We start from the raw sequence: 26,401 nt of genomic DNA, 5'->3' as shown, positions 1-26,401 counted from the left end.
TAGGTCAAATTTGTTGAAAATTTATTATCTTAATTGTTCTAAATTAAATAATGAGATTAGAGTGACTGATAGTTATGTGCCAGATGGAACAAAACTACAAGGCATTGTTGTAAACTGTCCTCTATTATTTGTTTGAACGGAATTGTGTTGTTTATCTTGAAATATTCTGTTATAGTGTCGATTTGGTTTATTTGCATGTCAGGTAATTTGTGAACGAATTTAATTGCTGCTTTTCTCGTTCATTTTTGTAATAATTATGTAATTTTAATCTTAGAAATTGGGTGATTTTCATCGAGCTAAAGATGTGTATGATTGTAGAAGATTGTTCTGTAGATTATTGTTACCGTCTTAATGGATCATATTACGCTCCATCAGACGTTTTGAATTCTTTTTTGTTCGTGATCACTATTAAGATAAGGTTCGTGACTGCAAGTAATTATCTTACTATTCAAAAGTTCCTACATTTTTTAGACATTTTGATAAGTCGTAATAATAAATACTCTTTGGATCCACATAAAAGGTAACTGTTTTAAATTTATCATTAGAAAAACTAGAAAAATTAAGCATGTGTTATTTTGATTAAGTACGGATAATTTCATTAATCTTTGTAAAAACAAAAAAATCTCATATATATATATATATATGTATACAGTATCTTTCATAAGTTTAAGGACACGTTAAAAATAACCGAAAAATCAGTATTTCATGACAAAATCTTTATTTTATACTAGTAAAAATAAAAAATAAAAATAACAGAGATAATGCTACATCATTTTTTAAATGTTTAGTATTTTGTATGATTTCCTTACGATTTTAGGCATGCTGCTACTCTATCAGGCATTGATTCAATTAATTCCGGACAATTTTCTTTCGTCACCTGTTGCCACAAACTTGCGATTTGAAGTCGTAACTCAGCCTTATTTTTAGGTTTTCTTTTAGCAAGTTGCAGTGCCATCCGATTCCATAAATTCTCAAATTGGATTTAGGTCAGGACTACGAACAGGCCAGTCCAAAAGTTCCACATTATTTGCATCAAACCGTGCCTTAGTAACTCGTGATTTATGACAAGGTGCGTTGTCTTGCTGGAAGATGAAATTCTCACCCGACAGGTTATGGACACTAGAAAACATGAGTTCTTCTATTGTTTTTATGTACTGTATGCTGTTCATTGTCCCATCCATTATTCTGAGGTGTCCAGCGCCCTCTGAAGTTATGCAACCCCACACCAAGACAGCATCACCACCTTGCACAGCAGGAATGAAGCAGGCTGGTAGAAACTTTTCAGTTTTTGTTCGCCTGACCCTAATTTTTCTGTTTGAATACAACTGGAATCTGCTTTCATCAGAAAAGACAACCTTTCGCCAAGCTTGACTTGTGAACAGCGCTTAAAAGAGGTTTTGCTAATTCGAAATGTGATTCCATTCCAGATTCTTCTAAACGTTTAGAAAGAGTGGCAGTACTAACCTGAATTCTATGATTTTGTGCTACTTCTGTCGCTATATCAGGCGAACTAGCAGACCGATTAAGTTTTGGTACCTTTTTAATTGCTCTGTCTTGCCTCATTGACGTTTTTCGTGGTCGACCGGATCGTGGAAGATCAACGACTGTTTCTTGATCACAATATTTTTTAACAACTTGGTGTACACATGTTTTTGATATTTAATTGTTCAGCAATATCTCTGTATGTTTTATTTGCTTTCCAGAGACCGATTACTTGCCATTTTACTTCTACACTAACACTTTTCTTACCCGTTGTTAATAATAAAACTTTTCACCAACCTAACCCGGGAAACAGCTGATAATAGTACCAACTTGATTTTTAATTACTGTTGGTATGCCTGACACTGTAGCTGACACTTTAAAGTGATTTGTACATTTTTGAACATTACTCTCTTGAAAACAAAAATTTCATGACATTTTAAAAATAACTTAAGCACTTTTAACTCAAAAAATAATTTTTTTAGAATTTTTCCTATTATTCTATTGAAAAACTCTTAAACAGCTTTAAAATGATACCACGCTCATTAGCCTAGGTTACATATTTTATGAGAAATAGTGATTTCTTTATAAAAAACGGGCTAATTTTAGCTCATTTAAAATATTTAAATGACTCCATAAAATTTGAAACCTCTAACTTAGAGGCTTGCGGTTTTCACGAAAAGTTGTATTTTTTAAAGCTGTTTCTCACAGACATAAGATTGTATATAGTTCATAAGTTTAAAGACAAACTGACATAAACAGTTTTTCTAAGGTGTTCTTAAACTTATGAAAGATACTGTAGTATATATATATATATATATACACAATGAGAAAAGTGTGTTGTAACTGTAAGATAATTTTTTTTTTATTTTTAACAGATTGTAATAAGAAGTTTGCATTAAATAATAAAATCCCAGCGATCAATATTTAAGAAATTGTAGCTGGTAATATAAATTAGTAAGCACCGAATAGACCTCCTGAAGATATCATTTTTCCTGTAATTTAAAAAAAAAAGTTGTAAACATTTAACCAAAATTCTGTTAAGGATTGGCATTAGGATATTTTCTTTTGAGAAGTATTGTATCATTTATATATATATTTCATATCAAAATAAATCTTGTTAAATGATCTCAACAAAGAAAGGCTATGGTCAGATTCTCCCTTCCAATTATCTCCTAGAAACAGAACCCGCTAATATTTTCTTGACGTGAAAATAACACAAAGCACACCACAACCACCGTTTCTACTCATTTGAACATTTGTCACTTTCATTTTGTAAAAAAGAATTTAAAAAAAAAAAAATCATGAACTACTAATGTAATACAAGTGATTTGACCGCATATTAAATGACTTCACCGGTAGACAAAAGAAAACATTTTACTGTATCAATAAGTGCGATACCATTTCTTGAATTGCTTTTTTGCGTACGTTACAGATCTATAAATACATTTTTTTCTATCGCCTTAGTTTTAAATAAATTACGCTTAAAAAAAAATTAAGGGAAAATATAGTTAAAATCTTTAACATTTATAATTTTGCATGGCCATACCTGTATTAAAATGATTTCGCTGATGCTTTTCTTTTATAAATAGCTTCAGGCACATCCCGAATTAATGTCTTAACAGTAATCGGCTAGCATGTTAGTATTTAATTAACCATTATAGTGGCTTTCCATCACCGATATGTCTTGGTGGAAACGTTTACCGTGTTCGTCACTTACGTCTTCGAGGTTGTCCGGGAAAAAAATCCGGGTGTGAGTGGAGGAAATGTATTTTCAAAGATATATATTACATCTCATAGCTCTGCATGAAGTTGATTAACAATATCGTAGTAATTGTCGGATTTTTCCTATTAGAAGTTGTCTCATTTCTTCCAATCTTTGGTAACATAATGCTTATCCTTAGTTCAGCTGTCCCATTCGCACAGAAAACACATGTACTTAGTATACCCTAACAAAATAGCTATAGCTTTCAAATCATCACATATGTTCCAGCTATGTTTTTTGTAATTTATTTTTTCGAGAACATCTTTCATCACATCGTATGTCTCAAATTAATACCGTAAGCGATTGGTATCGAAGGATATTTGTTACCGTTGTGTAGTAGAACCACTTTTAAACTATATTTGAACGAATCTATGAAAAAGCACCGGTCTTCAGGTTTATGAATTTGTCAGCATAACTTGCAACATAAACTCATCAATATTTGTGCAATAAACAAAATTATTTTCTTCAATAAAGTACTGAGAAAGTTCTTTTTGTCGGCTTCGAAAGCTCGAAATGTTTGTATTTTTTTGAAGTAAATTCCAGCCTTGCAGTCTTGATGCTAACAGTTCAGCTTAATTTTTTAATATATTTAAATCCCTAACCAAAGTCATTTAATTCACCTTTTGATATAAGATGCGGCTTATCGGAAGATAATTCACAATCAAAATCATTGTTGTCTTTTTCAGTTCTGCCTGATTCTTCATCGCTGCTTTCGAAACATACATTCACAGGTGGCTCAGGAACTGGAATAATTTCACTGCGAGGTACAGGCCTGATTGCAGATTGCAATGAAGGATATTTTACAGCATGTTTAGATTTTTTAGAAATTCCAGATGCACTTGTTAAACAAAAGTAACAATCGGTTACATGATCCTTTGGATCACGCCAAACCATAGGTACACCAAATGGCAAAGCCTTCCGTGTACCTTTCAGCCAACCTCTTAAATATACAGAACAATTAGTGCTTACTATATAAGGAGCCCACGTCTTCTCCTGATCACCAATTTTACACTGAAATTACAAACTATATGCTTTTTTAATTAAAGGTGTAATGTTTTTTTTCTAATTTATTTTACGGTAAATTCACCACATACATAAGAAAAGGCATCCACATCATTTACTTAATTTCGAGGCATTAGGACACTTCACTGTTAACAAATTTAAGACAGCAATAAGACTGAACAAAATTAATTTATTCCTAAATCTAGTTTTTAATACAAACAACACAGCTGTGTTTTCAGCTACGCTTTGACCTGCTCAGACGTGATTAATCTAGACCGTGAAGGGTCACTCTTCAGTATTAGATAGGATGTCATATTATGTGACTATGATACGGTTTAATTCTTTTTCTAGTATTGTTTATTTATAGCCTACAATGTATTTTATTTAAACAATAAAAAATGAGCTAACAAAATACGATATAGGAGCTTAAGATACATTGAAAAATGAAAAAAATCCTTTACAATTTAAAACATTTTCGAAAATGGTTGGTGATAGAAAGATTCTTAGTTCATATTTGTATTCACATAAACAAAAAAAAAAAAACATTAAAATCATGTATCACATGTTAGAAAACAAAAATTGTTATCAGTCCTTTTTAATTGCTTATACACAGCATTTGCAACATTACTGACAAAAGTAATTCATTATAGTACCAAAAAGATCATCTGAAAATGTATTTAGTAAGCTAGTAATTTCATAACCTTTTATTTATCTATATATGTAATACCAGGTTACATAGTAACAGCAGAGTGACATTATACCAAATCTAACGGGTTGGTCTAGTGATGAACGCGTATTCCCAAATAAGTTTATTTCGAAGTCGAGAGGTCTAACGTTCAAGGCCTAGTAAAGTCAGTTATTTTTATACGGATTTGAATACTAAATCGTGGATACCGGTGTTCTTTGGTGGTTGGGTTTCAATTAACCACACATCTCAGGAATGGTCGAATTTTCTTTTTCCTGTTTAGCCTCCGGTAACTACCGTTTAGATAATTCTTCAGAGGATGAATGAGGATGATATGTATGAGTGTAAATGAAGTGTTAGTCTTGTACATTCTCAGTTCGACCATTCCTGAGATGTGTGGTTAATTGAAACCCAACCACCAAAGAACACCGGTATCCACGATCTAGTATTCAAATCCGTGTAAAAATAACTGGCTTTACTAGGACTTGAACGCTGTAACTCTAGACTTCCAAATCAGCTGATTTGGGAAGGAATGGTCGAACTGAGACTGTACAAGACTACACTTCATTTACACTCATACATATCATCCTATGAAGTAATACCTGAACGGTAATTACCGGAGGGTAAACAGGAAAAAGAAAGAAAGAAAAAGTGACATACCGACAGTACTCTGCCGAGATGCCAAGACATCTGCGCGCAGTCTGGCGTGTAACTGTAAATGTACCGATGAATGTGTAGTTTTGAATAGACTGAGGCCGACCACCCTTGAGAGTTGTTTTATTTTATAAGAGATTAAACCTAATTTAATCGAGCTCAAATCAAATCAGGAAAGGTGTGCAGGTATATGAAAAACCGTACACGTAAGTTCTTCTTAAAAAAATGATGGCTTTACAAAATTTCATTGTAATTAAGTTCTATGTTTCAAGTGAATATACAGAAGTGTTAGCGAGTCTAGTGAAACTGTAAATCTCACTTCATTTATTTAATACTTTAATAATTAATCGTATTAATTTATAGTAGAATTTTATTTTTACGGTTGAGGAAAATAGATTACCTAAACAGGTGTTTGATTTATTTATTTTTTAAATTACATCTTTAGTAAGAATCGAGAAAAGGAATTTGTTTAACAGAACTTGTTCACATCGTGGATTACAGATTTGAACACCTGCTTTACGAAGCGTACATTTTTATTTTAAAACTTAACTCTTTTTTAATTTTAATTTTTTACTTTAAAAGATTTTTTAAGACTTCAAGAAAAGACTTCAGTATTTTATTTCTAAATACTGTATGCCTGCTCGTACCGATTATTCAAGTTTATAATTACATCTAATAAATACTATCGTTATTTTATGAAGTATATTGTAGTAAATTTTAATTAGAATGTTGTAAAGTGAAATTTTATATTATGAAGCTAATTGGATATTTTTATTGGTCGGTGGTTAATAAATTCTCATTTAATCGGTTGTAATTGTTAAACTGCTATTAATTAAAGTAGCTGGAGTAAAAAAAAAAAATGAACTCGTAAATGACTTTTACTGAACCAAAGAGAATATATATCCATCCAGTATTTTAGATAGGATTTTTATGTTCATTAAGTGGGAGGTGAAAAATATATGTATGTATATATAAAATATGTTGTATTTTTCAAGTATAATATAAACTTTATACTATTAAAAAAGCGTAGTATTTTGATAGTAGTTCTTCCACATACATCAGTATAAGAAAAACACTTCATATAAATGTAACATTGGAAACACTTCCACATTCCGTATCTGGGATTTATCCCGACCGGACAGAACCAGATGTGTGGTGGATGAATTGAAGAAGTCAAGATAATTTGAAAATTCAGTATATCCGATTGAGATCATATGTAGTGTACAATGTGAAATACAGAAACCTGTTTGAAATTAATAGTACGATTTATTAATTAGTGAAACGTTATTTTAAAGTCAGTTTTGAAGAAATTACTGTCACTCGCATTTCTTCACACAAGGGACGGGTTAGTTTATTTACATTTTTTGACTCTGAATTTGCATAAGAAGTAATGCCTGTACAGGCCTTGTGGTATAGGCTTAGTTTTCTTTTTACAATAGAAATAAATATTAGCCTTACAGGAAACTTGTAAAAGAATGTTTTGTTTTAAATATCAGTTAAAACAATAAAAGTGAAATAGTAAAAATAAATTTAAAAAAGTATTAATAAATGTTAATAGAATTTAATAAAATTAATTTCATCGTGATAGGAAGATCTGGATTCAAACGATACCCGTAAACCACGGTTCAAAAACCCGCTTTCACTTCGTACATGCGTTACTTATGCAGCCGGATTTTTCATTCCGGTTGACAAACCTTTCGTAAAAGCGACTCTTGCGCTCTTAATTTCTTTATCAACCTTTATTTTTCCCGTACATGTTCCGCATTAACCCGAGGTTCATCTAGGTTATAAATTATCTAACCCTCTTCATGAAATCGCTTAATTCCTCTTTAATATTTTCTACTCCGTGAAATTATATCTTCACGTTCAATCAATAAAGAATTATTTTTTTGTTGACATGAAACGATTTTAAAATACGATGTAATGTACTTAGATTCCCCGCTCAACTTTTCAGTCGTTTTCACACGTTTCGATCTTTTTGGTGCTAACATGCTTACCATCGTAGGCCTCCGTGGCGCTAGTGGTAGTCTCGGCCTTTTTCATCCGGTGGTCCCCGGTTCGAATCCCCGTCAGGCATGGTGTTTTCACGCGCTACATAATTGTCGTTTCATTTCATCCTCTGATGCAATACCTATCAGAACTGCTTCAGAAGGCTAAAAAAAAAATGTTTACCATCAATTGCGTGTTTATTATATTAAAAATTGTTCTTTCGCCAACGCCTGTTGCACTATTTGCTTTCCGAGCAGTATCTCTGACCGCAGTTTCAGGTTGATCTTGTTTTAAAGTTATATATATACGTTGCTGATTAAGTAGCTACTGAGTTTTTCCGGTTTATGTTTCAAGACAGAATCGCTCATCCTTAAAACCCGATCGGCATAAAAACACAGGGTAATTAAATTAAATGAAAATAACGCTGAATAAGGCTGCTATAAAAATGAAGTTTAAAACTGTTTCGTACCGTACCCGTAACCCGATAACGCAGACCGAAATTCTTTCTTTCGCTGAATTGTATAATGATGTGAAGCATTAAAAATTGTTATCGTTATTAAATATCAATAACAAACATTCAGCAATATTTTTAATCGCTTATCATCGGCTTGCCACGACGACAGACAAGTGATAGATTATAGGAGTTCCTGGATTCGAATCCCGATCAGGCAAGTTATTTTCACACGCTATAAAAAAAAATACGTAACGGTGGTTCGGAGGCTAATAAAAAGGGGGAAAAATTACTGAGATAACTCATAAATACTGAAATCATATTTATATCGCGCACCGTTTCGTGACGAGGATTGCAACACATTTACATTCACCCTTTCCTTCTGACTGTAAATAAATTTATTATATATACAATTTCAAAATAAGTAAATTCACGAGTATTAGAATTATTAATAAAATATTGTCAGAAGAATAATACAACGGGGCTATAATTTAAATAAATTGCACTGTAACTGTGACAATTTGAGAGCATCAGATTTATTCATTTGTATTCAACAATTCATTCTGTTACTGCGATTACAACAGTTTATGCACGTGTATAAACATGTGCATGTAACTGATGGATGCATAATCTTTACCGAGTGGATTTGATAAATCTAAATTTTTCGGTTTGAACAAATAAATTAATTAAATCTATTTAATATTGTTGTGTTCCATAATACTGCACCATCTAAATAAACCAAAATTTGAAGAAATTTGGTTTGAAAGTTTTACAATAAAAAAAAGGAATTCTTTTAAATATCCTGATGCCAAATCGGTTCAGATTATATGAATATCTGGCTGAATGGATTTCAGATAAATAGGGATGTACTATATTTATATTGTATTATAATTGATAAATTACTTAATTTACGGTTTAATAGAGGAGATGAAATAAATGGTAGTTATTTATACGAAAATAATTCAATTAGTTGTTATATTCTGTAAGAAAAATTCATTTCATATTAGTCAGATAATACAGGTGATTCAAAGAAACGGGGAATTAAAAAAATTAAATAACGTTAATGAAAATTTTTTTTTTTAGAAAATGAATTTTATTTCATGTAATTGTACAAATGTTGACATTTTAGTTTATTTTTTAAAGATGACATCTTGCAAATGACCTCCTCTTCTACGTAAACACTCACGAAGTCTCTTCGTTAAATTGTTCATGGTTTGACGTAACATCTCAACTGGAATTTCCGCAATTGCTTCTCGGATCTTTGCCTTACGTTCTTCCGTTGTAGCAGGTCTACTGTGGAACACTTTGCTTTTAAGGTGACCCCACAAAAAGTAATCGCAAGCTGAGAGATCAGGCGATCTGGGAGGCCATCTAATGTCACAATTTCGTGAAATGACACGTTGTTCAAACAATCGGCGTACAGCTGCCATTGATATTCGTGCAGTATGTGACGTTGCTCCGTCTTGTTGAAACCAGGCTGTGTTAAGAATCTGTGGAAATCTCTTTTGTTGTTCCACAACAAAGGTGACGTTGCTCCGTCTTGTTGAAACCAGGCTGTGTTAAGAATCGGTGGAAATCTCTTTTGTTGTTCCACAACAAAGGTTTCAAGCACGGCTACGTAACGAGCCGACGTCACTGTAATCGCAAGACCGTTGTCATCCTCAAAACAATAAGGACCTGTAACACCGTAAGATGACATAGCACACCACACGGTCACGTTCTGCTGTGCAACGGACGCTGGTGTAGCTGCGTAGCATTTTCTTGTGCCCGGTATCTGAAATTTTGCTTGTTAACAAATCCACTGAGGTGGAAATGCGCTTCGTCTGACATCCACAGTTCGAGAACAAACTCTTCGTTATCATTTATGTTCTGAAGCATTACATTACAGAATTGTGCTCGCACAACTGCATCGTTCGGTTTCAGTTCCTGGACGATCTGCAACTTGTACGGATGGAATTGCAAGTCCTTCACTAACATTCTAACACTTGAACTATGCGATTGTAAAGATGCTGAGAGACTATGGATTGACCGATGTGGACTTCGTGTGACAGCATCTTGTAAAGCTTGAACATTCTGTGGTGTACGGACGGATTCGCTCACGGCCTGGAGGTTTCTTTTTCATTGCCGAACCAGTTTCCTCAAAATTAGATATCCATGTTTTAATTGCATGTGCTGATGGAACACGGTCGTGCCGTTCCAGATTAAAATGACGGCGAAATTCTCTACGCGCTCCCTCCCACACTGTCATTGTTTTTGTAAAACGCTTTGATAGCGAATGCACGTTGCGCACCACTCCAAGGATCCATGACAACTAAATGGCAGGTTAGGTTAGAGAGGCTGGCGCCACTTATCAAGTGGTACCAATCGCCCACGGCTAACACCACAACTTTCAAAATTTCCCGTTTCTTTGAATCACTCTGTATAAAGATTTTTTTTGTATAAAAATTAAATTGTAATAAACTTTTTACACTTAAGTTATGCATGTATATTGTCAGTATGTTAATAGAAAATTACTTTGTTTATTCGGTTTTTTCCTCAAGGTATATTTAAAAAGAAGTAGTAGATAAAAAATTATTGATAATTTTAAACAGATTTTTCCATGTGTTCCTCTTTTTGTTATTTATGTTTATATTTTTAATGGTTTAATCAATGCATAGTAATAAAAATGAGGGGGTATGATGTAGACTTAGTTTAATGTTTTAATTACGTAATCATCAAACTACAAAAGCAAAGATAAAGATTAGACTACCTTTTGTAGGATGATATTTTACTTTTTTTAAACAGACTTAAAACAAGGAGGTTCTCAATTTCATTCCTGTGGATTTTTTCAAGCCTTTTAGACTTTACCAAATTGATTGCTATCATTAATTCTTGATTTATTTTGTTGAAATTTCTGAATTGGTCTTTTCTAAATGAAATTTCTTTTAAATAACATAGTTTGAAAGATTTAATGATATTTTTAATTTTATGTTGCTGCTGTCACTTAATCTGTTGATCGTTGTAGTGTTTCATATTCCATGTATTTTCACTCAAGAATTGAAAGAAAATTTAATTTAAAACTTAAGATAAACAAATTGAACATACTGTTCTTTCCAGAAAGCTCTTGTTTGATCTTTCTACTGTTTATTACATCGTGTTTCGTATTTTCTTATTTTTAGGCAAATGTTTTGGTCTTGTGTTGTTCACAAATTTTAAATAAATTTAAATCGATGTAATAATTTCTCCGAAAGTTAATTTTTTTCAGTTCTTTAAATTTGGAATTTTAGTCACTGTGTTGAGGCTGGTGTTTGAGGCTTAAATTGGTGGTAGTTGTTTTTAATTAATTTGGACTTAGATCAATTTAAAGAAGGATTTTAAAAAAATACATTGTTATAAAATATTAGTACCGATTTCTTGGTGAGATAATATACAGAACTCATGTGTAACTATAGCATTATAGTACTGGGAAAAATAGAACGCTACTTTGACCAGAGAAAATTCCATCTCTGTTTAACATTCCTTTTCTCTACCCCCTTTTCCTTTTCAGTGTCCCTTGGATAGTTATCATGTGAAGTGACAGATTTAACCGATGTTTTTAGATTTATTCTAATAAACGAAAGAATCACATATTCTGTCATTTTTTTTATGACAAAATTAATACTGACAAAGTAATACACCAGCCAACCAGCGACTCTATTAAGTTAACAGTCTCTTTCCGATATCTGTACCGGTCACTGCTTTGAATCAGAAACCTTTTGGGAAAATTATTACATGTTGTCTAATTAGTTACTCAAATCTTACAAAATTCTGAAAATAGGTCTGGCCATAATTGCGCCACAATTATTGAAGTGCCAAAAGACCAAGTTAAAAATAGGATACCGCTTCATTTGGTCAAAAATCGGTAATGAAAGCATAATTCAATTTTTTTTTATACACAAGTATTTATTTACTTGTGTTTTATACACTTTTTTACATGTATATGCGTACAATTACAATTTAATATCATAATTTCAATTAAATAAGATTTCATGATATAACAATTACTCTTTATTATTATTATTATTCAGGATTACACTAAGATTTATTTTAACTAAACAAGAATAATTTTAGATTTAATTTACTAAGCGTTTGGCACCGTTGGTATTAATACAATTGTATAAATTAAATTTCCACCTACCAACTATTTAAAAAATGTAAATCCTAGCACTTTCGGAGCTGTTACTCCATCTTCATCTTCAGGAATGTTAATCTAAATTCAAATCGATAATTGTTTTTAAATTAGCTGTTATGTTCATACTAGTCGGTCGTCAAGAATAAAATTAATTCGTACATCAGTAAGACAGTAACGACTGAAATAGTCGCAAATATCTTAAAAACATGACGTTACTATCTTATTGACTTACGAATTAATTTTATTCTTGACTATTATGAACGTAACAGTTTAATTTAAAAACAATTATTCATTTGAATTTTAAATTATCATCTTTTAGAAGATCCCTGAAGATGGAGTAAAAGCTTCGAAAGTACCAGGATTTACACTTTTTAAATTGTTGGTAAGTGGAAATGTAATTTATACAAGAATAATTTTATATCCACTTTTATAGAATTGAGATTTATTTATTTTTTTTATTACGTTTTTTTTTTATTTCGAAGGATGGTAGTTTGTAAAAATGTAAAACCACGGGTGTTAAAATTTTTTATTGGTGAACAATCAGTCAACATGATTTGTATTTACTAGCACCAAACAAAAATGTATTAGTTCTGTTTTTTACCTGAAATTCCTCTTTATTAGTCCCTAGTTGAAATTTATCTATTGGCCTCACTGCTAATATCAGTCATCTTTATGTAAACGTGCTCTCATCAGTTTAAGAGAAAATATTTGATGACAATTTGTTTCCTATGTTGTTTTACATAATTTATTTTAGAACAGTTCTGGATAAGGATCTTGGGTCCAATTTTTAGAATGTGGTAAAAATTGTTTACTTGTAATGCTCATTTTCATTCAGGCAACACACGCATTCTAATTAATATTACATATACAAATCGCTGTACAATATTTTAAAATTGGAAATTGTAGAGAAAGTAAGAACAACGATTTAAATCTTCTGGTAATATGAAGAAATTTTAAATCGGATATATCGTTGCCATTTTTAACTTTGTGTTATTACTGTTAGTATTAATTAAGAAAACGTAAATTGGAATATTTAGATTTTATTAAAAGAAAATTAATACAGTATGTATTATTTTTAATTTAATGTTGTTTTAAAACATTGACAACATTACTCCCATACGCAGTCGTCGTGTATTGTGTATATAGAATAGAAAAGTAAGAGACAAAGAAAGGAATGCTGACATTTCCTGTCCTGTAGACAGGTGGTTATCCTGTCAGCTCGGCTGCAACATCTGTTGGTTGGCGTTTAAACTCCACTGAATGGCCTTCATTCAGGTAATGAGTGAGTGGACTCGGAGCTTAATTATATATGGTCTATATATATATATATATAATTATACCTCTCGTGCAACTTTTTTTTTCCATAAAAATGTTCAAATAATGCATATCATTCAAGGTTTACATCATAATGCTTGGATTATAATGATCAGTTTTTCTTTGTAGTAATGTAGAAAGATTTTTGTGTAAATATTTTTTAACGTAGTGAATATCTGACAATTTTTGAATGTCTAATCAGCTTGAATATTTTAATAAAAGAACAAATATTTTTCTTATATGTAATTTACTAAATTATTTTTTAAAAGAGAACTGTTTTTATTGTTTAATATATTAATTATTATTTTCCGATACGTTAAATCGTGTACATTTTATTTTAATACATTTGTTTTAATTTTACAATGATTTTGTAATAAGTAGATTTACATTCGACTAGAATTAGACTATAAATTTCATTGTCGTATGATATTTTTGGTTTTTAATTGTGATGTTTGATATTTATGACTGTGTATTAATCAATTCATATGATGATATGTAGAGCAATCTGTTACTGCTGTATCAACTACTTAATGAGTTGTATAAATGTGATATTTTACAATCATAATTTACTGATAATGTTTCTTGATCTTTTTTGTGATTAGATATATTTATTGCCATGATTTTTGAAATACTTAAATAATCTTTTATTGTAATCGGTACATAATAATACATCATGTACATGTCCCATCACTATAAGATAAATTATAAATATAAATTAAAATTATTAGATAAAAATTTGATTAAAGTTCACATTAATTATTTAAATACAAATACGTGATTAATTTTAAGGTAGGTAGCGTAACAAATTATATATAAGAAAATGTAAAGAATTACTACAAATTAATTCACAGTTTTATTGAAAATAGTTTTGAGCGCATTTCTACATACGCGTTTAACCGGATGCAATATAAATCATGGTGTTTTTAGATGTGTTACGTATTTAAAAATACTTGTAAGACAGTAATATCGTTTACATAACATATTTTAATTGTATTTTAGGTAAATTGGTGGTGAGATTTTTCAAACGGTTTTGACAATTTATTATAAATGGCAAAAGCATAATAAAGCTTATTCTTGTAAGCTGAAGTCGACAAGAATTCCATTGTTCGGTTTGGTAAAAGTGGATATTTTATTTTTTTTTTTATTAAGAGTTTGTGATCGACCCTTTTTTTAGCAAAGATTTCATCTTATAAATATAGACATTGAATAAGTTAACATACAAGTCGACATGGCGAAGTTCATATTCGTGGAGGATCGTAGCACTTTTGTTTTGTGTGGCTATATTTAGAGATGGAGATACAGTAGGAAACAATTTAATCCGAACAAAGGGAATTTTTGTTCTGTGACAAACTGCTTGCTGTTTGGTGTTTCAGGTTATGTTAGTTTATATACCAACAGAATTAGTAGATTTTGGCTTTTATAATTCATTGTCAATTAGTTTTTGGTGGCTTTTGAGTTTCTGTTAAAGTTTTTTATTCGTTTCTAGTTAATACAACGGATATAACCCCCACGAAAGCGTTAAAAATTTGTTGCTCTCTGTTGAGTCATTTGTGTGTGTCGCAACACACGACTCAAAGGCAGATTGCCCGTGAGTGTAGTGTGGGGTTAGGTACTGTAAATGAAATCGTGAAAAGGTTTGGATATAGGTTCCGTCTCTCCAAAGAGAAAAGGAAAATGTGGACGGAAAAAGGAAACCACGCCTACACAGAATTGATTACTAATAAGAAAAAGCAAAATTAATCCACGATTTTCAGCTGTTGACCTTAATAGGGACTTGAGAGCCAGTGGGACTAATGTTTCTGATATGAAAGTTAGTAGAAGATTTTTGACAGTGGGAAGGATTGCTTGGAAACCTAAAAAGAAGCAGTTACTGATACAGGTTATGAAGACAAAAATACTTTAATGGGCAAAACAACGTAAAGAAAGAAACTATTGAGATGTGACAAAAAGTTATTTTTCAGACGATACCCATTACTTTGCCCAACGGGAGAGAGTAGCCTACATTCGTAAGTCAGCAGAAGACTACTACGCCGGCACATCTGCAACAAGTTCCCAAATACCCAGTCAGAAAGATGTTTTGCACTTGAAGGGCTAGGGGCACTTATGCCTGTGGATGGAATGATGAAATCGGACCGGTACATTAACGTATACCAAAGAAAAATAGTCCCACTTATGCAGAAAAACCCAGAACTCATTTTTCAACAGGACCTTGCATCGTGATGTCACAGGTCAAAGAATACAAGAGAGTTATTCAAAAACTAAAACATTCGAGTGCTGTTGTGGCCATGGAAACTCCCGCCGACTAGAATCCCATATAACGGTTTATGGGCCGTACTAAAAAGAAGACTTGTGAAAATTAATTGTAGCACAAAACCTGACAGTGATACAGGTTTGGTTTTGAGATGAAGAAATCAAAAATCGTTGTTCTACCTTAGTGGAATCAGTGCCAAAGAGGATTAATAAGATAGTCAAAAACAAAGGAGGATGCATACGCTTATTAAATTAGAGTAAGTGTGACTATTAAACATTTTTTCTTTTAAAAATAAAATTTTTTGTTGAAAATACTGTGTTCGGATTAATTTGTTCGCCACTGTACACAACAGTACAGTCGGGGCTTAGTCCTACTGAACAAACTGACGTGTTTGTCAGTCAGTTCTGAACAAGAAATGTCTCGTTTAAAATCGGTCACTGTATTTTTTGAAGCCTGTAATATCTTTCTGATTACGTAATAACACAAATAAAAATATTAATTTACATTTCTATATTTATTAATTTAACCTGCAATTAATTACTATAATTTAATTAAGTAAACGCTTTCACTAAAACGGTATCATAATTTACAGCAGCATTATATTCAAAGCTGATTGTAATAATTTGGACATGTACACTATGGAATCGCAACAAGTTGGATGGATATAGCTGCGGAATAAAAAAGAGGCACCATAACCCTTTCTTTTCTTTTTCTATGAACTTAATAACGTTAAACGGGAGACGATGCGTTTGACTGTGAAGAGGTTTTCTGCGTTCACTTGACATCTTAATACGACTAATTTTAAGTACCAATTGTTGCAATTTCCAATGCAAAGAACAGAGAATATTTGTCGACAAGGGGACTAGTACAAGGCCACTAGTAGTCGACAAGGCGAGGTGTAATATTATGGAACAGTGACGCGTGAGTCGTAGAATTATGGGTTAAAAGGTAAAATACAAAAACGTTTAGTTATAAGCATTCCGTAATTTTTAGACATGTTATTATTAATAAAAACAAGTAGTATTATTCTATATTCTTTGCATTGGAAGTTGCAAAAATTGTTACTTAAAAGTAGTCTTGCTAAGATGTAAAGTGAACGCGGAAAACCACTTCGCAGTCAAGCGCGTTGTCTCGTGTTTAACGTTATTAAGTTCATTGACAAAGTTAAAATGGATTATTGGTGCCTCTCTTGAAAGCGGCGGAACGTACTTGTAGAATGCATAAACTTAAGCTGGTCTACAGTAATTGACGTCAGGAAAGTTGGATACGAAGCAGTGGCTAGCGGTTCTCAAATTCAAACTCCAAAGACAAAAAAAGAAATATACTCGTAATAAAAATGAAATAGATGATTTCGACAGCTGTTTTATTAGGAGATAATTTCTTAAATATTTCGAATTCTATAAGGGAATACATACTATACAAAAATTGCATTATATTTGTCGCGAGGAAATGAATTTTACCGCCGGTAGGAACCGCTAAGGAAAATTATAAACTTTATTGGTTTTCAATTCAGGAAGTGTAAAATAGACTGATTTTGTGTGAATGAGATAATGCAATCGCGGAACGCGCATTTTTTCTTAGGTATGTGAGAAGAAATGAAACTTATGAGCAAAAGAGTCTAGTCATATAATTCAATGAATCTTGGGTGTGCACACACATTATACGGTAAAAAAGTGCTGGCAAAGTAACGATGTACCAGGTTTTATCGTTAGTAGTAGTGCCGGTGACCGTTTAATTGTGGCTCATGCAGGTGGGGACATGAGATTCATAGGTGGGCATTTTTAAGGCACGATTCCAAGGACAAAACAGAAGATTATCATAAAGAGATGAACACTGACAATTTTTTGAAGTATATTGAAAAGCAAGTTATCCCAGGATTATTAAAAAAAAATTGTATTTTAGTCATAGATAATGCAACTTAATCGTAATAAGGAAAAATAAACCTTTGTCATCCAATTAATTGAAAAAAGATAATCAAGGATGACTCCAAAAAAAAATTAAATTGACTATGACTCAGATCTAACAAAAAAATAACCTTTTGTGAAATTGTCAAACTACACCGTACAGAACCGCAATATGAATTAGACAAAATACTAAATAACAAAGGAATTTCAGTACTTAGGTTTCCACCCAGATCCTTAATCCTTACCACCCAGATCTTAATCCAATTGGATTTATTTGGAATCTAATAATAAAAAAATTCAGGACCACAATATGTCACGCATGTCATTAACAGAACTCAGAGCCGTTACATTAGATTTCATCAATTACTGTGTAGAAGACTGGAAAAGATCAGTGTCGAAAGTTCAGGAGATAATGGATTCTTACTGCAAAACTGATATTAATGGAATATGCCACTGAAAGCATAATTATAAATATAGGAATGGATGATGAGAAATCAGGTATTTATGAAGACAAATTGGAGATTAATTCTGGTGGAAGTGAAACCGAGTCAAGCTTAGAAATAGAGGGTTGTTTGCCTATTACAGAAGATAGTTCTACAGAAACTGCAGACATAACCGGTTAAGGACTGTATTCAAGTAGTATTGATCGTTTAATTATTTAATAAATTAATATAAAAATATATTTTATTTTTCATTCTGCAGTTATATCTAACCTGTTCCGATTCCATAGGCCGTAGGCCAAATTATTACTATCAGCTTTGGTTATAATGCTGTGAACTATGATACCATTTTATTGAAAACATTTACTTAATTAAATTATTGTAATTAATTGCAGATTAAATTTATTTCATTTATGAATACAGTAATGTAAAGTAATATTTTTGTGTTATTAACATAATCAGAAAGAAATTACAGGTTCAAAAAATACAGTAACTTATTTTAAATGGACATTTCTTACTTAGAAAGGATTGACGAGCATGCCACTTTGTTTAGTAGGACTAAGCTCAGACTGTATTGTAGTGTTGTATCTTCATCTCTGTCTATGGCCAAAAAAACAGTGCTGCGGTCCTCTATGAATATGATCTACTTCGCCTTGTAGTAGTTGAATGTAGTTTTACACATATAGGTTACACAATCCATAATTATGAACACCAAATGAAGTGGCTGACAGCTAATTTTTATATTTTAAAAACTTGTTTCGACTTTTGAGGGAGCCTCAAGAGACAGCATACTTATATCAGAATATTTGTACGTAGGCATAATGATGAAGAGTTTAATATTTTATTTAAAGTGCTTAAGAGCAAAATAATGTTATTGATTTGATCTTTTTTGTATTTATTTATGGCTGCTTTCAAAAATCGAAATTAACTATCAATTTCTGTAGTACAAATTGTTGTGTATGCCATTCTCTATGGTGAAGTGGTAATACAATACCTTTGTCTTTCATGCAGAAGGTTCAGTTAGAATCCTAATCAAGTTAAGTATTTTTCACAAGCTGCAGATTTCAGTCTTTAATTTCCATGTCAAGAAGAGCATATAAATAGCACCATGTCTCTTTACGAAAAAAGGGCGGCTGTAAAGAAAGAAACTGAATCATTGGGTTTCACGTTATACTTTACATTTTGCGTGTCAGAAGTTTTCAGAATATTTCTATTTTGTTATTTTTATGAGGGTAAGTCAATTATTATCCGCAATGTAGTTATAAATTTTATTGCAATACAAATAGGAAACTTACATGTACATCATTTTTCAACATATTCCCCTTGCATTTCAATGCACTTGGTCCATCGTTGCACAAGCTTCCTGATGCCCTCATAAAAGAAGGTTTTCGGTTGAGCTGCGAGTCAGGAATGCACCTCTTCTTTCACTGTTTCGTCCGAGGTAAATCGACGGCCCCTTAATACCTCTTTGAGTGGACCAAACAAATGGTATTCAGAAGGGGCAAGATCGGGACTATACGGAGGATGAGCCAGTTCTTCAAAGTTGAGTTTCTGGAACGTTTCAGCAGTGTGGGCAGCAGTATGTGGACGGGCGTTGTAGTGCAACAACACTACACCTTTCGACAGCATTCCTCAGCGTTTGCTTCGAATTTCAGGCTTCAGCTTGGCAGTAAGCATCTCACTGTAACGCGCACTGTTTATTGTCGTGCCCCTTTCCTCATAATGTTCCAGTACTGGGCCTTGTGAGTCCCAAAAAACCGTAAGCATCAGTTTTCCTGGGGACGGTTCGGTCTTGAACTTATTTTTGCTGGGCGAATTTGGATGTTTCCATTCCATACTCTGCCGTTTACTCTCCGGCTCGTAATGATGGATCCGTGTTTTGTCACCAGTGATGATTCTGTTTAAGAAGATGTCCCGTTCGTTACCATAGCGATCTAACTGTTTTTTGGTGATATCCAAGCGCGTTTGTTTATGCAACTGTGTGAGTTGTTTTGGGACCCTTCTTGCACAGACTTCATGAAACCCAAGTTTGTTGTGGATGATTTCGTAGGCAGAACTGTGACTAATTTGCAGACGATATGCCACTTCATCAAAAGTTACTTGTCTGTCTAAGAAAACCATGTCACGTGCACGCTCAATGTTTTTCTCGTTTGTGGCGGTAAACGGCTCCGTCCGGTAAACGTCCTGCTCCGTCGTGCGTAACACTTGTGCGACCGTTTTTGAATTTTTCAATCCATTCGTAGACACTCTGTTGCGGCAACACACTGTTCCCGTACTGTACCGAAAGTCTTCGTTGAATTTCGGCCCGTGATATACCTTACGACTACAAAAAACTGATCACTGAACGTTGCTCTTCTTTGGTGCAAACAGAAAGCGGAGCAGCCATGGTTAACGGCAGGGCAGCGATAATGGAACTAATCTAGCAGCATGAAAACTGCACAGACATAACAACAATTAATCCACACATGCATCATCTACGCAACACGAGAGTACTACAAACATAAACAAAAAATATAACTAAATTGCGGATAAAAATTGACTTACCCTCTTATTTTACTTTTTTAATGGTTTCTATTTAATTAATCTTATATTCTGAATGACTTAAGTCAACCGTGTTCATTTTCTAATTTTTAATATTTTCATTTAATGAAGAAATAGTTTTATAATTGTTTAAGTTTTTCACTTAAGGGTATTGCAGGGATGTTTTTGTGGCTGTATAATGTGTAACATTTTTTGCTTTTTAAAATTTGCAGTTCTGATCAAGATTTGAAACGGAAAAATCTGAATGCTAGGAATGATAATATTTAGTTTTATAAATTGTATTTATTTTGTTTATTAATAAAATTCATAAATATAAATTTATTCAAACAATTTAATTGTTACTTGGAATTGTATGAAATATATTGTTTTAAAAATACATTTATTTACTGTGGTTAAATTTTTCAGTTTTATATATTTATTTTTCTTTTTGACAGAATAAAAACAAATAGATTTTTATGTAAGAAAATCCGAGGACATGTAGGTGTAATAAAATATGCCTGCTTTTGCATTTTCACATTGCTGTATGAAGTATCTGCATTTAAAAAAAAAAAATGTTATAACTATAAAGATTATAATTTTTTTTACATTAAATTTAACCTTTTCCCATCACAATGATCCGCGGTTGATTAGCGCTCCGCGAAAATATGTTGGTATCTGATTGCCTCACTTCATAGTCTTATGCTACCCTTTTGTGAAAAAAAAATTCAAAAAATTACATTATATTAAAGAGATTTAACAGATTTTGACAAAAAAACCCCGTTACGATTGGATATTTTTTATGCCTGTAACAACAAAAAATTGAAACATTACAAAAATTACGATAATTTAATTGGAGATTTTTTTCGCATTTCTACCGCGTCTTTTATAGCGAAAATTTTTTTTTTTGCGTTGTGTTTATGAAACATAGTTTGCTGATTTTAAAAATAATACTTTCAAGCAAATCGGTTGAAAATTGGGCAAAATATGATGAAAAACCCGTGTCATAAATCACAGATTAGTAACAAAGTGAAAGAGATTCAGAAAAGTACGTTTTATAAAAATTCCCACCACTTAAAAGGCTATTCAGATCGACAAAAAACAATTTTTACTGTATAGTGTTATTCATTACGAATAGTTATGTGTTACATAACCCACGGGGTTGGTCTAGTGCTTAACGCGTCTTCCCAAATCAGCTGATTTGGAAGTCGAGAGTTACAGCGTTCAAGTCCTAGTAAAGCCAGTTATTTTTGCACGGATTTGAATACTAGATCGTGGATACCGGTGTTCTTTGGTGGTTGGGTTTCAATTAACCACCACACATCTCAGGAATGGTCGAACTGAGAATGTACAAGACGACTACACTTAATTTACACTCATACATATCATCCTCATTCATCCTCTGAAGAATTATCTAAACGGTAGTTACCGGCGGCTAAACAGGAAAAAGAAAAAAGAAAGTTATGTGTTACATGTTTACCGATACCATTTGTCAGAAAAGATATTTATAGACCTCAAGTAAAAGTGACGTATTTATGACCACAAATACCTTCTTTTTTTGTATGCCGTATATCATAATTTATTAAGTCTTTCATTACATCGTTATGTTGCTCGTAAGATAAGGTATTTTTGTAAATAATAAATAAATTCGTAACCCTCATAGCAATTATAATACACAAGTCACACACACACAAAGCACATTTCTGAGAAAAAAATGGTCATATTCTTTCTTGTCTAAATAAAACATTTTACATCGTATAAACATCGTTCAAATTGTATAATAAAACTGTGGGGAAATCGATAGTCACTCGTAACTCAGTCATAATTTTATTAGCAGTAGTTTTAGGTCTGTTACTGAACATCTGATTATCAGTTATAAAAAATCATTTGGAAGGTAGAATCTACTGGTAGGAAAACATTTTCAACCATTATTACAATTTACGAAAGATCTGTGTTGTGAAATTTAAAAGATTTCGTTTCGGTATGTTAAACTTATAAAAAATAAAAAAAAAATAAAATGTACTGAAGATTCACTCGTTTATTTGAAAGTTTTTATTTATTTTATTAGTAAATTTTACGAAAATAATCTTTATTAGGTTGTTTCTGTCTCTTGAATTTACTCTTAGATTATTTATTTTATGATCTAAATCATAATCATAAATTATTTCATGATCTAAATCACTTTTATTGTTTACAGTTTGCAAGGAATGGCTGGTACATGAAGATGGTGCGCTTGCTTACCAGCTTCAACAAAAAGAAGGTAGTTTAATTTTCTTTTAATAAAAATTTCATACTCATAATGTACATGTTTTATGATCCATCTAGTTCACATTAAAAAAATATTATGATTTTACAAGTACCATTTTTATTTTTAATTTTTTGTTATTGTTATTGTTATTGTTACAACGCACTTTCTGTTATAATAAATTTTTTTATTACATATAAAATTGTGATGTAAGCAGTTTTTGTTCTGTAGAATTTTACTTTGTTAAATTATAGTCTTAGTTAACTGCATATTACATTATTTTAGTTAAATTGTTATTGTTTCATCAAGTTATCATTATTTGTATTGAAACAGTAAAATTTTAATTGTATTTATGTATGAATTCCTTAATGTTAACATTAAAATTTGCCTACCAGTTCTTTTAACAGGTTGTGTGCCATTACTACTGATTACGATAACTTTGCAAACCTACTTTCTATGTAATATTAAGTACATCCATTGTGCAAAACAAATTGTAGTTAATTATTCAGCTAAGTATGACAGTGGAATTGTAGGTCATAGTTGTTCTCAGTAGTATTATTTATTATTATAAACACTGTATCATTTCCTTTATTAGGTAACATTTTTTATATTGAAAACATAACCCTATCTTTTAGGTAAAATAAATAGAATTTTCTCTATGCTAAGTTCAACTGCAATTGCCAACTTGGATTACTGTATTTACATTTTTAATTTTATTAACATTATTTTTGTTATTGTTTTTTTTTTTTTTTTTTTAATTTAATGTCTTATTTTTTATTTTACTAATGTTAACATTTTGTATTTTTTTAGCAATTTGAAATTTTTTATTTAAGAACATTATTATTTTCATGATTTATTTACCAAATTTTTACGTGTGTCAACAAAAAATAAAAAAAAAGTTGACAGCACAGTTAAAGAACTTTCACGTCACACGCCTAAAGCCGCGTTTCGGGAAAGTCCTGTAACTGTGGGTTGTTTCTGGTGCACAGCTTACACACACAACCTAATTTATAATATTTATCATTTTATTTAAATAAAATTGTTCATTTATTTAATTCAATGATTCTATCTAAAGCGCGTGCTCGCTTACCATATTTAATTTGCGTGGATGTGGTGGTACTAGTGGCGACGGCCGGCACTAATATGATTTCACAACTTACATAGAACAAATTTTGTTTGTACGATTGGCAGACTGATGTAGCCGTGAGATTTAACACACCAAGTAATGAGTCAGTCGGGTGATAAAGTCTGAGATCCGGCCAGACCAAGTTACTTTTTTACAGTTTAATATTCATTTATTTAACTCTACCACTCACCTTTGATGTCACAATAAAGCATTTTTTGGGGTAGGGGTGCGATTTTTGAAAAACATCTTGTGGATATTGTTATTTTGTATTGGTAACAAATGGGCCTAAGTAAAATATGATCTTAATTAGGTAAAATCTCAAGATACTGAGAGTGACCTTGCTCTACAGTCTCGCCTCCTTGACTTTTTAAGTTGAAAATTTAATTGCATTAATGTCCCATAAATAAAAATAATTGACAAAATTTGGTAAAAATTGGTTCAGTAGTTCTGGAGATTTAGAGGCCAACCCTGAACACATGTACATATGAACATTAACATCCAGAAAATTTCCATCCGGTTTTTTGGGTTCCTGAGGTGTCAAAATGTCAAGATCCGGAGAAAACAGCATAAGGCCAAATTGGACCAGTTACAATATTTTTGCTTCTAGAGTTATAGTTCTGCTACAGTGCTATCTAGAAAGGAAAGTAAAATATTGACATTCTGATGTGCATAAATTTAGGAGGAATGAATTCTACATTGTTCCATAATATTTTATAAAAAAGATTACAATTATTATTCCTTAAATTTAAACAGGTAGAATTGACAATTTTTCAAGTGTGTGTGTATTTTACCTGCATTACGTAGTAGTTTATGCAAACAGTTGTTACTGAAGAGTCCAGAAATTACTTTGTATTGGTGATTGTTTGGCTGGACTTATTGTAGCTGATTATAAGTACTATTCCCTATTAATTGTAGAGGTCCTGCACTAGAAATAGCTACTATGAACAATAGTAATAGGATTACTTACATGTAATAAATTTTGATATTTATTTTATAAGATATACATTAAGAAAATAAATTATGAAATTTTGTAAGTAAATGACAGTTTACAGGTTTTAAAGAATATGTTTACAAAGTATGATAAACAATCTCTTGTGATATTTCTTTTTTAATTTTCATTTACAGTGCTGTCCATAATTAACTCATTTATTTAGTTTTTGATCACTTCCCCATTAATTGAATAGTTTTCAGTATCTCTAAAATTAAAATTATATCTATTCCACTGGTAAATCAATCAAATGATTATTTGTTTTTATTTTTTACATTTAACAGGTTAAACTTAACAAGATTGCTTAAGTAAAGTTTTCTTTAAATCTTATATTTAAATAAAGACTAAAAGGAAAAATAACTTTTTTTAATTTTCTGTATTTTAGGTTCAGGGTCTATGGTTTAACAAAAATTGTAGACATTTCTTGATCTCTATATCTGAATTATAAACCTTCAATACTTTTTGAAAGATATTTAAACCTAGGGGAGCTAGAGCAAAATAATTACAAATATATATTTAAATTTTAAGAGTGGGGATAGATCTTTTCAAATTTTTTTTTATTATGTGTGCATCGTAGGTAACAAATATCTTTTAATAGTTTTCTTTAAAATGCCTCTGAAAAACTTAAAATTCATTTATTTGCGATGTCTATCCCCCTTATGAAATATGAAAAAATTAACATAATCTATGCTTCATATATAGAAATATTTGAGTCAAGTTTAAAGAAAATCAGTTTGGTCAATTTCGGGATATAAGACCAAAAACAGTACAATATATAACTTTACATTGTGCGTTTTTACTTTGGGCGTTTTTTACATTTAACTACATTATTCAAACACTTATTCTGCAAAAAAAAATTCTATGTTGAATAGCATATAATTAGAATAAATTTGTATTCAAAATTATAGTGATTATAAATGATGCAATGTATATTTTTTACTTTATTGTGAATATAGCTGGAATAGCCGCCATATTAAAGGGGAAGTATGGTGATCATGTCAAAATTGGAGTATTGGGTTTTTTTTGCAAATTTTTACATTTAAGGGTTCAACCAGTTCATCTAGAACTAAACAACATTAAGTATATATGTCGCATTGTTTTTGGTCTTATATCTCGGGATTGACCAAACTGATTTTTTTAAAATTTGACTCAAATATTTCTATATATGAAGAATAGATCATGTTAATTTTTTCAAAATTCATAAGGGGAGTACACATCGCAAATAAATGAATTTTGAGTTCTACAGAGGCACTTTAAAGAAAACTATTAAAAGATATTTGTTACTTACGATGCCCCACCCTTAAAATTTAAATATATATTTTTAATTATTTTGCTCTAGCTCCCTTAGGTTTAAATATCTTTCAAAAAGTTATTGAAATTTTATAATTCAGGTATAGAGATCAAGAAATGTCTACAATTTTTGTTAAACCGTAGACCCTGA

At 31.4% G+C, this 26,401-nt stretch overlaps 1 protein-coding gene across 4 annotated transcripts in view; it reads left to right on the top strand.

Annotated features, from left to right (window-relative positions):
• The window catches only part of LOC142318978 (uncharacterized), a 107,087-nt gene that overhangs the window by 14,305 nt on the left and 66,381 nt on the right, over positions 1-26,401 (top strand). For 2 of the 4 annotated variants that reach the window (XM_075355718.1, XM_075355716.1), the window contains exons 2-3: positions 3,931-4,008; positions 22,799-22,861. In XM_075355718.1, the coding sequence (XP_075211833.1) occupies positions 3,931-4,008; positions 22,799-22,861 (141 nt within the window). The remainder of the gene's footprint in view (positions 1-3,930; positions 4,009-22,798; positions 22,862-26,401) is intronic. The other 2 variants (XM_075355717.1, XM_075355720.1) reach the window with 1 other exon arrangement.

Source organism: Lycorma delicatula, chromosome 2 (assembly GCF_047948215.1).
Source record: "Lycorma delicatula isolate Av1 chromosome 2, ASM4794821v1, whole genome shotgun sequence".
In the NCBI taxonomy this organism is placed as follows: domain Eukaryota; kingdom Metazoa; phylum Arthropoda; class Insecta; order Hemiptera; family Fulgoridae; genus Lycorma; species Lycorma delicatula.
Note: the sequence above shows the minus strand (reverse complement) of the source record. Positions and strands in the feature narration are given on the sequence as shown.